Genomic DNA, 18,887 nt, shown 5'->3' on the forward strand with positions numbered 1-18,887 from the left:
CCAGATAAGCAAGGGTTGATCTTTTTGCATGAAACCAAGCATTTTACTAATTTGAGTTGCTGCACTGGAACAGAGTTCAAAGCAGAGCTGTGATTTGCGGCTGCTTTCTCATGAGAGAGGAGGCCAGCTCTGTTGGCAGTAAGACGAGCCGCTGATTGTTCCACTCTCCATGGGCCTCTCAGATGAAGATGGAGAGTATTGCAGGACAACAATCATCTGAAAGTACACAAATTTTACTGAGCCGAGCATTGTAAGACAGACCACACAAATAGCAACACTCATAGATAGGAAGTAGGGAGAGAAGAGAGAAAAAAAGTACTTAATTTGTTGCTCCAGAACTGGTGTTATGAATTTTGTGAAATTATTACTGAATGCATCTGTTGCAATTTCATCCAAATTCTACATCTGCAGCTCCATATCATTGGACTGCATATCATTTGAGCTTTTGGTGAAATAAAACACTATAATTTAATACTTAAAAAAAAAACCCAGAGGTGTTCACAAGTGAATATGACTTTAAAATTATAGGCTCAGTCATACCAGGTAGTGACACAGCAAATTGATCTAGGCTTTGTTGCAGAGGCTTACAGAATTTATTGTTCTTACAAAATGACTATTTTCAGAGATATTTTATAATCTACTGCGGTTTTGAAGCTAATGGCTATTGCACAAAATGGACAAAAAGATTCTTAAGTTTGTTTGTTTGTTTCTTTCCCTTTATCACTTGTTATCGTGGAGTTCCCTCAGCTTATTCAGTTTTAAGGGAGTGGTATCAAACATATTGCATGTTGATGTCAGCATTAATATACTGAAGTGTATGGAAAGTAGTTCAATGAATGATAAAGAGGTTAAATGCTACTTTTTGTTTAGGTTTTAATTTCCTGAGATGTGGATGTTATGAGACATAATTTTAACATTGTACTTGCTCTTCTGAAAACATCTCAGGAAGCCCATCGGACGGTAAATGTAAACAGATGGTTCATTAAATATGAACATTTTTTTCAGAATTTCCATACAATAAAGGGAAAAGTGTAGTTCTCATTTTTCATGTTTTCATGCAGTGTAGCATGAGCACTAATGACTTTGAGATGCCTGCTTTAAGGTTATTGTGTACAAATCGGTGGTTTGGCAGTTAGCTGATACAGTTACTGATATTATCATCCTGGTTTCACAGATTCGAATGTCAATGCAAGTGTCATGTAATAAGTTGAAATGTGGTGGTAACGACAGCATAACCTTTGTGGAAATGTTGTAGATTTTACAGCTGTTTACCTGATTGTGTCCAAATTATTTTCCTTTACCAAACCAAACCTACTACAAAAATGAAAACTACTTGTCTGACTATTATAGAGAGGAAACCTCAGCACCAGTGAATTTCTTTGTCCAGGACTCTGCAGTCCTGTGAAAAATGAAGTAAACCCCATGATTTAAGAGCCAAGCAGATTTAAGTAATCATTTTCTTTATTACGATCAGTCTCTCACAGCATTACTGTTCTTTATAGCATTGCTTTATGTCACTGAGATTTGTAGGCATTAATTTGCATAGATCTCTCAAGAGGCACAGGAATTCATTTGGGTGAGATCTGGATTTTGATTGGACCATCGATTCTTTTTTTAGCCAATTTGTTGTGGATTTGCTTTTTTGTTGCTGATAATTGTCCTGTTGCATGACCAAGTTTCAGCTAGGCTTTAGCTGTTGGACAGATGACTTCCCATTTGACTCTTGAATACAGAGTACGGAGGAGTTCACAGTTTACTTAGTAACTGGAAGGTGTCCGGGTTCTGTGGCTGCAAAGCAAACCCAAACCCCTCCACCACTGTATTTGACTACCGGTACTTTGTGTTTCTGCTGATATGCTGTGCTTGATTTTCACCAAACATGCCACACTGTCAGACATAACCACTTATATCCCATCAGTCCAAAGAACATTGATTGAGAAGTCTTGTGGTTTGTTCATGAGCAACTTTGTAAACCTAAACTGTGCTATCTCCTTCTAGAGGTCTTTCTCTTGGCAGCCCTTCAAAACAAGATATACTTGTTTGATTTGTTTCAAATTGTACTGTCATGAACTTTTTGGAGCTGTTGGGTTGTTCTCACTTTCTCTGAGCATTGCACCATTTGACCTTTAGATAAATTTGCTGAGACGTCTGCACAATATTGTACAATTGTGTTAACACCACACCAGCAAACTGCCAAAACCTCTGTTTTTATAGATATGATATTAATTAATCAGTCCTGTGAAAACAGTTTCCCTGTTTTCATGTGACTGTGTGAATTTATTTAATAATAAATAAATACAAAGCAGTTGTGCTTGTTGTCTCCCACTACATGGAACCAATGGGAAAACAGCATACATTTACAAAAAACCAAGAAATAACTGAGCTTTGACCAGGTGTGCATATTTCCAACTGATCCAATGCTCATCAACACAACTCCATTCAAGAGAAATAATTTAATTTAGAATTTTCTGCATTTCAAACACATGAATAGATACTGGTAGACTGATTGTGTTTGTGTGTGTTGGTTTAGTTTGAGTTAATCCAGTTAAAACTCAGTAGATTCCACCTGTGACTGCCAAGTCATAGTTATGGGAATTTGTTGCCTTGAACTCAAAAGAGCCAGACTGTATATCTGGGTGTTCATATAATGCAAATATGGCTAACTCCTGATTTTGTTGTCCTGTTTTTCCAGAATGCAGGAGAGGGACCTACAGAGCATGTACGGAAGGGCGCTGCTGCTGACCGTCTGTATGGTGTCTCTCTGGGGACAGCTGACCAGTGCATCATCACATAGAAGCCACATAGGTACACTGCATGTCCTTCCATTCATTAGTTTCCCATTGACCAGTGGCTGAACATAGCCACTGGTCTTTCATAAATCATTTTCCATTCATACTATACAGAAACACACACACACACACACACACACACACACACACACACACACACACACACACACACACACATACAGCAGTATGTTCTGGGCAGGATGCCCAGAACAAATAAAGTCTGTTACTATGTCTGATCAACCTCTGTAGTGAAGAAACTCAGGAAAGCATATAGTCACTGTATTATCCCATTAAAAGCCAGCAAAATCTTGTGAAATGATTTTTTTTGAAAATAATGAGCTTGTTTGACTTCCAGATGGGCAGAAAAGCAAAAACCAGGAGCAGCAGACTGTGGCAAACACACCAGCAGGATACATATTTAAAGGCAATTCATGCTCAGTTAGAACAAAAACAAACACATGCTATCACTATGCTCACATTGTCCTTGAAATGTCTAGTTAAGTAGATTGTAATGATTATTGAGAGAAGCCAATAAATCCCCCTGGATAAACTTCTTTGTAATTTACTTCCCAGGGATTTATACCAGTACCTGTTAGGAATTATGCATGCATATTGTGTTATTAAATTTTTATTCTGAGCTGTGAATCATCACTTTAAGTTATTCTTTTACTTGCTATGATGCGCTAACATTTGCTCCCAAAAATGTAACACCTGATGTGTTGGGTGATGTGGAAGGATTACAGTTGAGTGCTTTCACTGGATCCATTCTGACCAAATTGGTACAACAGTCACAGCATGTCACACCCAATTCCTTATAGCTCAGTCACATGTTGTGGTCACATTTCACCTCAATGACTTTTTAAAAAGAAATTGATATGATTTGTTCAACTTTCTTGGCTTCTAAACAGCAAGGCAAAGATGTACTTTAAGGTTGTGTTTTCTGCACATTAAAATTCAACAGTTTAGCAGTCTTGTAAGTCAAGCATCAAATGGAAAAAAAAGTAATACCAGTACACTAAGTGCATGCATGCGTCTCGGTGTGTGTGTGTGTGTTTGAAGCAGAGGACAAGACCTTTCAAAGCGATTTCCCTTAATGGAGAGATGGCCTGATCCCTGGGCGTAACGGTAGAAACTGTGACTACACATTGAGATAATGAGCCTTATTCCACTGGAGGACAAACAGCACACAGTGGCTAGAGGGAAACAGCTCCATGTTAGCTGAAAACATATAACCAGCAAAACACTTTGATAGAGCCGAAACAGGATAGACTACACAAGGAGACTGTACATATTATATGTCACAAATGGATTGCACTACATTCCTTGTCTGTGTATGTTCAAATCAAATCAAAAACAGAGGCTGAAAAAGTTTCGACAGCAGATATAACTGTATGTCAACCTGTTTTTTGACTTTGCTATTGCTAGATTAATAATTTGATTTATCATTCACTTCTAGGCGCACGGAAAGCTATTGAATATTTTCTTGTTAACTTAAGGTATATGTTTTAGTAAAATGTAATCATTCAACTTTTTAAATCAGTATGGAGAGCTCCACCACATCTAACTTTGTGCTCCTGTGTCCTAAACCAGCATTATTCACATTTACTTATTTCACTATAACAGATTCAGTGTTCTATAAGACAAATTTCCATTACACAACCAGTGATACTGTATTGCATCTTAAATCATTTTTACTTTCTATTTTCACTTCATTGAATATAACTGCACCAACATCAACCAAACAATCAAACATAATAAAATAAAACTGATAAACATAATAAAAATATAATTTTTCCACTGTGAACACACAACATTCAAAACAAATACAATGTGAAATGTCTACATGATGTTCAAGAGTGGAAAGCAGTCTCTCCAGCTTTTCCTCAAGAAATATAAAATAAAATATGGAACATAAAAGATAAAATACAATATATGGACAAACGCTAGATGATTCACCTTTCCATACTCTTCTGTGTGCTTTGGCGTTTGACATTCTTTATTGTTTGAACAAAGACCCCTGGTACTCATAAAGAATTATTTACACATTGTGATATACAATAATGTGCTTTTAACTCTGTGACAGCAGTGTGGGACAGGGTTTTTCCTGGTTAATCATGACCATGCACAAAGGCCCATAAAGGAATGGTGCTCTGACTTTGACTGGTCTGCTCAGGCTGAGCTTACCTCACCCAACATCTTTCAGATAAACTGATACCGCAAGCCACGCATAATAACATAATTACATAGTGTATATAACCCGATCACCTCTCATTTCATGATTTTTCCTAAAATGGATATATTTACCATATAGTTAATTTTGAGGTGAATGGGGAATCTACAGACAGTCATTTTCACCCCAATAGAAAAATGCAATTGTAAAATGCTGCACTCAGCAGACCTGTTTACACACATTTTGATGTGAAGGCTGCTACAATATGAGCCAGAGCTAATGATATGTGACTGATAGATTAAATATGTAGGAAGGTATAATAAAGATAAAATAACAAATGATTATTTCCACTGCTCTGGCTGTGCAGAGCAGTTGGGGGAACCATAGATGAACTGAACAGAGAGTCCAGAGTGTGGAGAATTTACCCGAGCAAGCAAAGGGTGAACGCTGGAGCACAGCAGCAGAATTGGATGTGTTTTAGGTGATCTGTAATGATGATAATTATCTAAATCATTTCAACCTTAAAACTGAATCCTAAATGCTGACTTAGTCAAATATTTATTATAATTAGAAAAACTAGGTGACACTTAACAACTTAATTCCTTCAGGAAATTACTTCTTTGCCGTTGCTGGGGTCAAAATGTTCACATACTTGGGCCATGTTTCATATTGTTTCTGTTTTGGAGTGAGCATCAGGACAGCTCGCCTTTTCGCCTACTCGTGTAATAAACTAATCATTCGAATCAATATGTTCTGTATATATCTCTGTAGACTGACAGTAGAACACCAAATCCGACTAGTTTGAGCGCAAACATGCTGGATAAACCATTTAATCTTCAGGCTTACATTGAACTCTCATTGTTTTTGCATTTGTCACACTCATGTGGTTTGTGTGCTTATTCCTGTGATTTATTAGGAGAGAGAGAGAGGGCCAATGAAAGTAGTCTGGCCCTGTTCTGCCCGGGCTGCGCTGACACTTCTGTAATCACGTAGGCTGTCCCTGAGCTACAGAGGTCAAGCCAAGGTGGGCCCAATAAACAAACCTCTTTAGCCCTTCTGTTTACTGAGGTGGGGGCTTTGCCAAAGCAATTGAACCTTTCACCATTGCCTGACTGGAGCATGCTGAGCTTACAGCGTGCACACATAACCCCAGTAATAAGACCACTGCATCCCCCAAAGCACCATCTACATTCATTAGCCGGTCATGAAAGAGTGGAGAGGGAGAGGAAGGGCGAGAGAGGGCGCAAGAAGAAGAAGAGTGGTCCAGGGAGAGAGAGAGAGAACCAGCGCGATAACAACTACCTTTCAGCTTTACAATTTGTTTTGGTCCCATCGATAGGATTTAGACTGATGTTGTGGCCTGGTCAAATGGGAGCCTCATTACTCAGCTATTTAGATGCTTGGACACTTTTTTTTAACAGTAACTCACTCTGTCTCATTTAAAAAGCAGGAATGAAGCTCTTTGTGGATTGTTGGTCAGTGTCTGTGAGGGGAAATGTAGTAGAGAGGAAAACAGGCGTGAAAAACACATTTCCCACTGAGGCTGTGCGATGCAACTTGGCAGCAGCTCCCACTCGTCGAGAGAGGGAAAAGAAAACGCTCTAAGCAGTGCTGTTTACAGGTCGTAAACTTTGTTAGATTCTAAAATATCAAGCATTAAGCCACATGGCTCACGGATAACTACACAAATTGCAAAATGACTTTGGGGATCAGCTTTACACTCCGGTTCTATATTCACATGCACACAAGGGGCCATGCCGCCTTATTAATAAGATGAAACTGCACTGGCTCTCATTTGAATAGAGTAGAATATTTCCATATTTGCTTATGGTGGAGACTTTCTAAAAACTGCGTGATGCACTCTAATGGTTTGTTCTCGAGCTGATTTTTATGCTTTGGGGGATTTTTTTTGTATTCTATGCAAATTGGTTTCAACTTTTTTCACTCTTTCCCAAATTAATGGCAGAATCCAACAAAAAAGTTTTTGTTCCCCACACTGCCCCCATCAGAATAATTTCTGGAAAAAAGATATATTAGGATGTGTCACATTAATAAAAATTATGAATTAAAATATGCTTACTAGATAAATTAGACTTGTTTTCCTGTGCCAGCCTGGAGGGAAGGAAGACTATGAAAAAGAGCTTTTCATGCTTGATGGATCTTGATGAGAATCAGGCGGCAGCAGAGTGCTTTTTCTTAGTGTTTAAAGGCTTAGATCATTTTAGAAACTCAAAATAATATAATTTGTTACTATCCAACTTTGAATAGCCTTGGGGTAGATTTAGTCATTGTGTTTTGAAAAGTGATTTTTTTTTCTTCACAGTGGAAGAAATATTAAAATGAAATTGCTTGATTATTGAAAAAGTTTTTTTTTATCATGTGCATGTCTCTTTGGTTTATACTCATTTATGCTTCTCTCTGTATTCCCATTTTCACAGTCATCAAATAAGCAAAAAAACACTGAACGTGAAAATAAATATAAAGTTATCTTCCACTGTGGCTACTAATGAAGACTGCATGAAAAAGTGAATACAGTGTTGTAAAGATATTCGTATTCAAATATTCTTGATGAGATGAGGATTAGTCTTCTTAACTGTTAAATACCTCAAAATAGTAATATTCATGTTTATTATTAAACTTGGTCCCTTTGATATAAACACATTTTTGATCTTCCAAGTAACTTCACTAAGCTAACTTTAGAGCAGCATAATGTTAGTTTTGCAGATCTAAATTGTATTATTGTTCAATATCTTCAGCCCTAACAATGTGTTGATGCTATAGATTTATAAAAATATATAAAAAAGCCATAAATAAACAGTATCCTCCATAGACACACACACTCTCTCTCTGTGTCTTACACACACACTGACATACACTGACACACACACACACACACACACTTTATAATAAGAAGTGAAAACCTTACTCAAAGATGCACCCAGCTGCTTGAATGAAAAATGCTCACTGAGTGCAAGTTTTCATTGCCTGTGTGGCCTGCCGCATGTATAAATGTGTTTCTGTTCAGCTAGCATACTTTAAATTGTGATGACATAGTGCAAAAATTGTAATTGCATTTTAAGTCCCAGGAGACATTCTAAAAATGTCAAACACCCATGGATTAAAGATACAAATGAGTACAAATAAGAATAGCTATATTTAGTTTTACAGTGGTCGTAAATTTTATAACTGAAACATTTGGTAACATTTATTTTTCCACTTTTGGCTTAAAGGTTTTTTTAATGATTGTAAACTGACAGTGAGGGAAAGCCCTTTTAAAACTTGTAACTTGAAATAAAACATAAAAAATATATTTAAAAAAAACCATAAAAGTGGTCTATTAAATGTGATTAAAACCAGTGATCAAGGTGCGAGAGAAATATTTATGATTTTGGGAAAAAATAGTTTATTAAATTAACAAATTGCTGCTAATTTAGTTAAGTTTTTTGGTTTTTTGTTGTTTTGTTTTTGAGCTCCCCAATCCCAGAGTGGATTTGATTCTCCCACTTAAAACGAAAGACAAATATCAGGTTGAGTTAAACAGAATTTTTAGCCAAGACTGACGAATAGGCACACCAAAGTGCAGGTTTTCTTGGAGATTTCCAGAATGGGTCAAACAAAGCAAAAATAGTTAAACCTGTGCCAGTGTTAACTAGCACTGGCAAGTTAAAATATTACACAGCAGCGCTGCTTGACGCCAGTATTAGTCCTGCTCTTTCGCCAATTGGCTAATTGCTGTTTAATCCAGAGACTGCTATATTTTGTCATAATATCAATGGATTTTAAATAGAGGTCTTCTTGGGATTGATTTGAGTCTACCAAATGGACCAAGTGGATTTTTCTCTGTCATATTTTTTTAGAGACTTCATCATATGTATCTATTCCAATTTCCTGACTTGTATAAAGACCTGTAATGAAGTAAATTTACTGTATCTGGGTCTCTGTTGGTGTGTAGTAGTATTCATTAGCCTTCTCCACAGTCCACATAGCAGGTCAGTGTGGAACCCTTGCCCAGAGATAGCATGACATTATACGAAGCGGCTGAGGAACAGGTCATCCCCACCCTGGGGATGTGCGGGGATGCGGCAGTGGAGCATTTGTCCTGACATTTGGAGAGCAGGTGGACAACACAATGGTGGGGAGGTAGTAAGCAGAGGGAGATTGAGATGGAGATGTGGGGCTGTTTGAAATGCACTGTGGGGATGACGGGGGTCAGCTCGCCCCATCTCCCAGTGGCAGGTCCTGAGATTAGAAAACCATCAAACGTCCTCTGCTATACACATCTGAATGGCAGCTATAGATGAGCCGTGAGTGGCTGTGTGTGGCCTTGGTTTTATCCTCTGTGTGTGTGGTTGTGTAGCTGACAGAGGGGAACAAGGGGACACTGTATGTGCTGAGAGAATATCAATAGTTTTATTCACATACACAGAGGAATCAAAGTTCAAGCATGATAGTTGGGAATTGTAGCATTGTTACAGTAGTACAGGACATAGTGTTAAAGCACAATTTTTGGTTTTGCTTATGTGATTATCCTTATTGTCTGTTCTAAAAATATAAATGACGGATATACTATAAAATAAAACATTTTCCCCCAAATTCTGTTATAATCATCACAATTTACCATCAGGGTCTGACCTACCATAAAACCACTCAAACTACACTCTGAATCCACATATTGCTCACATCCAAGGGTCTGTGTAAAGTAAATTTGTTCAGTGCCCTCTCAGATGATGCCAAAATAACTGTTTAGACTGTAACCACCAATTCTATGTGTGAAAAGGCCTGCAAATTCAGATAACCTACAATGTGAAAAGAGCACCAAATGTGTTAGCTGTCTAAACATCTATTTTATAATACTTTACATAATTGTGAGTGTATAAAAAATACAGTTATGGTCAGAAGTTTACATACCCACGATAGCCCATTCAGAGTATTTAATGATTTCTTTGAACTGTTGTCTTCCTAAGGTGGGATGATTGTATAGCATACATCTTTATTGACTTTAAAAAACAAGAATTTATTTTGGTTTTTCTCTAATCCACAAGGTCAAGAGGGTCAAATGAATACAAATACTTAAAAATTGTACATTGTCATTTAACTTGATAAGATCTTCTCTAGCATAAAATGGTTTTGTGTTACAGCATTGATTATATTGACCAATACTCAGAACAGTGGGAAAGTCCAAGGAACTATGAACTGGAAACTGCTGGAACACCAATGTCACTGTTCACAATAAAGCAAATTTTTTATTGTCATAGACTGAGAGGGTACTGACAAAGAAAGAAGCCCCTGCTCCAAAATCAACACCTTTAAGCTCAACTTAAAGTCCACATGGACATTCAACATGACAATGATCTCCCGTAATTCAACCTATATTCAACCTATATTTAACCCATAACCAGTTTAACACTAGAACCACCAGTAGGGTTATAAATGACCCCCTTGGTTGTTCTAATGTTAAAATGAACCCAGGATGGCCAAATATCCAGCCAGAAATATGCCAGAAGCTTGTTGATAGTTCAAGGTGCAACTTGCTAAAGAACATAAGGAAATTCAAACTTGTTCACCCAATTCTTGATTTTTAAAGTCATTATAGATAGATAGATAGATAGATAGATAGATAGATAGATAGGAACTCACCCCCATTTTTACCTCAACACAGGTTTGTTTTGGTTCCCTCCCTTATTTGTTTGCATTCTCCACAGACCAGTTAGATGGGTTCATGAGTAGGACTCCATGGGGAAAAGATTGTCTCTGCAGAGAAAACACAATAGCTGTGGTGGTTCTGTGGCTGCCCATATAAATGTGGGAAAGACATGGCAATGCTAGAAATGTATTTAGGTTTGGCATCCTGACAATTTAACAGTTTACCAATAACGTTTAACACTTTCTAGTGGGTACTATCAATGATATTACATAGTACTGTGACAGTGTGTATGCAGATCATTACACTAATTTGTAATCTTGTTTGTCTGTTAATTCAGCAGACAAATGCTTGGTATGGCATTATTTGTCAGTAATAGCCGGGGAAATGTGGATAAACTGTTGGCTTGTTCACAACCTCTGTAATTGTCTCACTGAGCTGTTACAACATTCCATAGTCCCAACAATTAATTTGACGGAGAGCCAAAACAAAACAAATATAAAACACAACAATGCAACAAAACAACAAAAAAATTGTCCAAAGCTACAAAAATGAATAAGCTATACTAAAACAGAATCATAATTATTCTATATACTTTTACTACATTAGGGTTAATCCACATCTAGTCAATGGTTTCTAGAAAACAGTGTGTTCTCAAGACAACACTGACTGGCATAATAGGTCAGAGTAAAATTTGTCCCAGTGTTTTATTGCAGCAGAAAGGACACATACTGTGCCAAAATCAGATCCGCCAGAAGTCTTCCATCTCCATTCCCTCTCTAATTACAGCTCAAATGTAAACCCATTATCCCTCGCCACATTATGAGTTACCTCTAGCTATTCTGAAACTCAAAGAAATGAGGATTTTTGGATTTTGATAGAAATCGAAGGAGAGCCTGGTGATAACGATTTGAGCTGATGAATGCAATTAGTGAAGAAGTGCTAACAGCATGGTAGTAATTGGGCCTCACAAACTAAAAGCCTGCCCTTACCCAGCAATTAAAGCAACTCCCTTTAAAGTTAGTCAATTGTATTGCTGTTAATGGCCTATGCTTGGCTGAAGCTTAGCGTTAGGAGGCACAGACCCCTTTCATATTGGCAACAGCGCAGGTCCTTATCACAAGGTTTCTGTGCCGTGTTGAAATCTTAATGCGTCGAAGAATTTTTGAAGTGATTAATTTGTTTGTGATGGTGATTCCTTGCTCCACAGACTGTGTTTTATGAGAGGTTTGATGCATACTGCTACATAACATTAACTCTGAAATTAGTTACTTACAGTTTATATTTCATAAAGAAGAATAGTCCCATTGTTAAGCTTTTAACATATTGTAGTTAATGTGTGGGTAGCGTTGCTAAAATTAAATGAAGGAAAGGATAGCACCATGCTCATAACTCTGATGGTTTTTTATTTGCAATTACACAGCTTAATGTTTTAGCCCATATTGAATCCTTCAGTTTTTATACATTGTAAAAACTGGCATAATTAGTACAACATACCACACGTATAGGAGATGGGAATTAATGAGTTCACAGGGTGTTCTGGAGATAAAACTGTGAAATATAAGGGTAAAGGTTAAATAATAATTTGGTGCAGAGGTCAGACTTCGCCCAGCTGCATCATGAATTCTTTGTGATGTTCAGGCAGTTATGTTTTTTCCACTTGTTGAAAAAAAATAAATCTCTTCATCCTCCCAGTTTTTGTCAGTGAAGTCATAGCAGCACGTATACCAGAGTAAATCGCAGATTATTCACTAGTTTCTCTGATATGTGTTTTCAAAGGACATTGAAATACCAGTCATATGAGATGACGGTTCATATACACCAATCAGCCACATATAATCTGTTGCAAACCAGGTTCAGTAGCTTCTGGTACAGAACAGTTCACTATGTTCAGGGACAGCATCCTTATAAACCCGATGATCCAATCCAAAATCGACAGTAATAAGACGGATCTGTATCTCGGGTCAAAATGCTAGACATGAAAAGCAGTATGAGTATTTTAAAGGAGCAACTCTAGGCTATGAGATTATAACATATTAATACTTACTCTGAGTTATGTTTTTCAGAGTGGCTCACTCTGTAGAGTGTATCATAGTAGTTTAATAGTTTCAGAGGAGCAGACAGGAATGCCTAGTCATGAAGGAAACTGAAGCAGACAGGTGCAGCCGTACTGAAAGCAGGCTGAGATGTGTTAGTGCAGAACCAATCAGACAGAGGCAGGAGAGAAAGGAAACTGAAAAACACAGTACAGACTTTCCGTTTGTTGACATTTTGAGAGAAGGTTTTTAAATTCAAATGATGTACTTGCATAGAGCGGCATGACGTGCACACCTTTTCTATCTACTATGACAGTGCAACTTAAAGCTGTGTATCAAAAGCTAACACATATAACATTTCTGTAGTCTGAGCAGATTGCCTAGTAGTTTGAGGGGATTTGCAAATTCAGTTTTAACCACATCTATCTATCTTATCAAACACGTTTGATATTTACAACTGCACCGTTTCTATCATGTACTATGATTACAGACTTCAAAGAAAATGTTCCACTATCGAGTCTGTAGTGAACTCAAGCCAAAGAATCATAAATGAAAGTCTGCAAAACACAAAATACATAAATCTTTTTGGTATGGTCCTAGTTAGAGGTTATATAAAGAGAAATATTGGTTGATTAATTAAGAATCTCTCCTTAGAAAGCCCTAGGTGTGAACACCAGAATTCATAGAAGTTTAAGACAAATTGCCTGTAGTCAAGTCAGGTCAGTAATATTAAAGAGCAACAGTCAGAAGTAGCAGTCGGCGGCCCTTTGCTGCAACCTGTTTCAAAATATGAGTCATGTCTGTTTTTAAATTGGCATGTGCTATTATTTGAAGATGTCTGACAAGATGTCGGGAAAGTTTATTATCCTTTCTAAGAGCTAATTCCTTTTACTTAATGTTACAGATTTGCAGCTCCCAGTCATAAATTTAACACATTTCCCTTAAAAACCATCCCACGAAACCTCTTTTCCAAGCAGTTTGATAATATAAATCCTAACAAACACTTTATGAAACTCATCATCCATTCAGCTTGGGGTAGTTTCCTCTTTTCTTTTAAAGCAGTGCTATGCTAGGTCTGGTGGTTATTCACTAGAGGCTGGATACTGACTGAATAAAGTGAAATATAAGCTTCTGAAATGTAGTCTATCAATTGCTTGCCTCCATCTTCCGGCTGCGCTCCATGACTTTTCGCCTTCTGGCTCACATTTCCTCAGGAATGAAGTGCAGTGCTGAGTGTCCACATCGGACCATAAAAACAGCAACCGAGGCTGAGCATCAAGTTTATGTGAATGGACTGGAGCATAAAAAGTAATGGGTGGGACCATTGGAGTTCTTCTGAAATGGCTTTTTTAAAAGGTTTGTCGACATATTTTTCAGCAAGATGGTCTATTAAAAAGAGGAACATTTATATTGAGCTGTCAGTGGGTGGACGGGTCAGATGCTCCTTTAATAGTGTCCTCAGGCGGCCCGCAATTCAACAGGGGATCAGTGCCGGTGGCTGCCTCACCACTAACGAGATAATATTGTTTTCTAGGACAAGGTTTGATTTAGAGCAACTGGTTAAATATACCTCTCAGTTAGCAGCATTGTTAATGTAATTACATGACAGTTTGATTTAGAGCAGAATAATCTCTGATCCTCAGCTATGAATAACTGGAAACAAACCATTAGTCTTATTTTCAGACTGAGCTTGTTGCTCCACTTTTACCACAGGCTCCTATGTCTAATGAAGATGGATCTTTCTGCAGTAGAAATGATTGTGGTTCAGCCATTGTTATAGAAATGTACAATTTAACTGAGGTTACTCATCTCCTTTTTTTCCCCCTGAACCAATCCTCTGTTTCATGATGCTGTACCTGTCAGTCAGCTCTGAAAGGCATCAGTGGAATCTGCTCAACATGAAAAACATGGGAATCCAGTTGGAAAGCAGAGATGGCAGCCATTTAGAGCAGACATGACATCCACTTGACAGATAACCACCATGTGTGCATGTCAGATGAGAGACCACAGATAGGAGTAAAGGATCCCTGGCTTCTCTCTCGTCTGCCTCTGTGGAGTCCAAGAGACGTTTTTCATAGACAGCCAGTAATAATGCTTCTAGAAAAATCCAGGAATATTTATAATGTAATTATTGTAATGTTAAACATTATTGCTTTATAGGCCATGAATTAGGTTTTGAGATTGGGGATATAAACATTCTCCATTCAGAAACATCCAAGAGTTTTGTTCTTCTTTGAGTTTGGCTGCTCAGATGAAGACATAAAATACAACATTTTCTATGGATTTATTTTGATGTAAGAAATTAAATTCTGCCAAGAAGATCAGGTTTTCACAAGTACACTTATCTCTTCCTTTTGGATTCACAGCTTCAAAGTGATCTAAACTCCATGGATATCTCCTTTGGTAGAAAATGATGTTCCCAGTGACTGCAGTTTGTGCTTTCAGAAAAATATCCAGACTTTAAAATAGAAGATTCAAAAGTACAAAGTGAAATGGTGGAGTTTTAATTTTAAAAATGAAAGTATTTAAGTATTAGACAGGAGTAATCACAGAGGCCCCACTTCATTTATAGTAGTAGGATGAGGAAAGCATCTGGAAAGTGTTCCCTATAACAGCGGTCCCCAACATTTTTTGCACCACTGACCGGTTCATGTCCAACAATATTTTCACGGACCGGCCTTTAAGGTGTTGTGGATAAATACAACAAAATAAAACCAGTACCGGTAACAAAAAAAGAAGATTTATTACGAGTTAACCGAGTTAACGATAAAAACGCTGAACCCCCCCCCCCCCCCCCAATAAAAGCCAATAAAAACCATGAAAACCATAAATTTCACACCCAAGCCTCAACTCTTGCAGCCCGGTACCAAACGACTCATGGACCGGTACTGGTCCATGGCCCGGGGGTTGGGGACCGCTGCCCTGTGATACTCAGTCAAGTTCAAGTAAAGATTTGATTTTAGATCAATTTTGAAGCATAATGATAATAATAAGCCTGAAGAATGAGGTGGAAGCCACATATTACTTCAATATTTAATAAATCACCCAATCTTTCCCTGATTGTATACGTTTATGCACAAAGTAAACTAAACATTGGCCGAAAATGTGTTTGGCTTTGCTCTGATGCTTTTGAACATCTATGTGTGCATGACAAGCAATAGAAAAAAGATAAAAACTAAAAGGAGACACACTCATCAAAGCATTGCCACACAGAGATGCACAGGCGTCTTACTCACTCAGTCAGAATAACAGATACACACTCTTTTGGATGTGCCCTATGCTTTGTACACATTTTGACTGTTCACTTCTTTATTTGCTAAGCATATATTTGCAAATTCAGTGTGTAGATTTAAAAATAAAAATATTATACCACGCATATAAAGTCACTCATCTTGCAAGAAAAACCTCATAGAATTTTATTTCTGTGTTGTGATATCTCTGCTTTCTGTTCATTCTTAGTAGCACACAAAACAATTCACTAGGTAGCCTAAATCTGAATGAGAAAACAAAAAGTCTTTTTTTTTTAAAAGTTGAATCATAATTGTGACATCAGGTTATTTTTAAAGATTTTTTTTCCCTTTTCAAAGACCAAGACAACATAAAGACATTTAGCTGTTTCTGCTCATTAGACCAGACATGTGCAAATTTTTCCTAAACCTCGAACAATTTATTAGTCATTACAAATCTATTAGTCATATTACAAATCTCCGTCAGTCGCTTCAAAGCAAAGAGCATGAAAGCAAAAAAGCTTTTATGGTAATTAAACCTACATTTTGCAGTCGGAGCTATAACAAAATGCCAAATCCTAAAACACGTGAATTTAAAATTGTGCATGTTAAAATATTTTCTTAGGAAATAAAACCAAAAGTCCTAACTAAATGTTATGGAAGCAAATAGAGCTGACCAGAATGCACATAATTTAACTTTATTTTATAGGTTTCTAGATCTGAATAATCAGAGTGGCATACAGTGGTGTTATCCATAAATGCCAGACTGCTTTGATTGAAGTACCTGCAGTAGGTCACACAAGACAAAAAAAGCTTTGTATTCGATCATGAAATCTTAAGATCAAAAAAGGAACATACATGTAGCATTATATTTTAAATGTGCCAGAAAATCATGAAAGTAAGAAGAAGAATTTAATGGGTCTCTGGTGGTGTGTCTGAATATCCCTTATTACATTTCCAGTGGCTATACAGAGAATAAGTTATGGTGTAAAGACAACACTTTCTTTGCAGAAGGCTTTGACGCCGTGTATAAGTCTGTTTCTGTCTCTCTGCTGCTGCCACTGCTGTCCCTGGATTTAATAACTTCAGTAGCCTTTCACTTATAAGGCTGTATGATTCCTTGAGGGACTTCAATTGATCAGTCAGTGGTGGGCTCTTACACTGTGGCAGCTAGATGAATGGTACTGACATCGACTTCATCTAAACCACTAAAGCATACACTCTGGGAATGTGAGAGCCCACTCATCTGTTTCTATATTCTTTCTCTCTAACGATTGTCCTCAGTGAGTAGAAGATTAAATATAAAGGAAAATTCAGCTTTTTTTTTTTTTTTTTTTTTACAACAAAACTGTGCTTGGAGAATAAAGACAGATGAACAAGCAATACTAGCTTTTTTTAGTGACTATAGTCTCCGTGTTTCTCCCTTGTCATCTAATCTCAAAAGCACCATGTTGCAGATGATTATGATTAGCTTGGTTTTTGGTTTGGTTACTCTCACAAATGCTGAATATCAAACTGCAAGTGTTTTCCTTAAGAAGAAAATGATCTTTTTTTAATGTTCTTTTTATATTTCTTTTTATGTTGTCATAACATTTGGTTCCTCATCGTGTTCTTTTAATAAAAGACTAATAGAAATTGTCCAGACGTCTATCTGAACAACAAAAACAAAAAAATTAAAATCATTGCAGTCATCTCATACTCTAAAAATCAATGTGGCTGTTATTATAGCTTATTTAGTTTGTAAGCTCACATTGGACCTTGCTGGATCTGCTATGCTGTGGAGTTTGCTTCTCTAGTGCTGTTCATTTTAAACCTGCAGTAGTGATTTTTTTCGCTGCTTCAGTACAGAAAACCGCAAACAAAGCAGCGACAAAGACCAAAATATCGCATCTTTGTATGATGAGCATGTTAGCAAACTGTAGCTTCTTAATACAGCTGTATAACACACACTAACATTCATTATCTCTGCCTATCTCTCTGTTGTTCTTTTATATTTTTTTAATTAACACTTGTCTAGTGGGTAGTAGTTGAAAGTTAGCCACACTCAAAATAAAGACCCTGTTATTTACCGTTTTTAGCTCTGTTTTTGTCTCTCCCAGTTGGGAAATATCTCATTCTACTACAGACAGACATGTTGCAAATTAATGCATGATCACTACAGTGGCGGCTCTTAGGGGAACATCTTTTGGGTTCACTTGTCCTTGTAGAAGGAAGGGTCACTGCAGTACAATGTATAATGAAACATTTCTCTTCTAATTGGAGTGGGCTCTTTCAGGATGACAATTCCCCCATCAATATTGCATGAGGGGGTCACTGAATGATTTCATGAGTATGAAAATTATGTGAATTATATGATACGAACTGACAAGAGGGCTCTTCACCTCCTCAAAAAACAAATGAGGGAAATGATGCTGATGAGGGCGATGAAAATGAACCAACACTAGAACATAGTGTTCCCCATCAAAACACAAGATAAAAGAATACTTAGCAGAGGTGATTTTGGTGTTAAATGTCATCTTGACCAATGTTTGTCCCAAATATATAAGAATAGCATCCACAATGATAAAAAGTAGAATTTCTAGTTAAATTAAACTGATTCTGCCTCTCTCTCAGAGGTGAGTGTGTCTCTGCATCGTGCTGGGCCTGATTGTCAGCTCAGCAGGTTTACAGCATGGCAGAAATGAGTCGGTCTTTTCTGATATGGTAATCCAATTAAACACTGGTCTTGTGAGAGATCACTTCGTATTTCTCACCAGGCAATAGGAATGAATGTTTCATAAGTCAATACTTCAGTATGTCTCTGGTGTTTTTGATGCCACAATGACAGATTTTTTTTAATGTGGCTATTTCAATTGTTTTACCTGGATCTATTTTTAATGCCCACTCACATCTCCTTTTAATGAGTGTTTTGGCTGTGGGAAGCTGGTAGCTGTTGTCATTCGTACCCTCTGTTATACCTGGAAAATATGCTGCAGTTAGTTGTGTTCAGCATGTAGAGGCTTTTGAGTTGGCAAAAATGGGTTA

General features: G+C 37.3%; 1 protein-coding gene across 2 annotated transcripts in view; it reads left to right on the plus strand.

Annotated features, from left to right (window-relative positions):
• Positions 1-18,887, plus strand: part of tafa3a (TAFA chemokine like family member 3a) — a 105,579-nt gene that overhangs the window by 61,065 nt on the left and 25,627 nt on the right. For both annotated transcript variants that reach the window (XM_005458391.4, XM_025907347.1), the window contains exon 2: positions 2,693-2,805. In XM_005458391.4, coding sequence (XP_005458448.1) covers positions 2,694-2,805 — 112 coding nt within the window. In that variant the 5' untranslated portion in view covers position 2,693. The remainder of the gene's footprint in view (positions 1-2,692; positions 2,806-18,887) is intronic.

This window comes from Oreochromis niloticus, linkage group LG5, assembly GCF_001858045.2.
Source record: "Oreochromis niloticus isolate F11D_XX linkage group LG5, O_niloticus_UMD_NMBU, whole genome shotgun sequence".
Lineage (NCBI taxonomy): Eukaryota > Metazoa > Chordata > Actinopteri > Cichliformes > Cichlidae > Oreochromis > Oreochromis niloticus.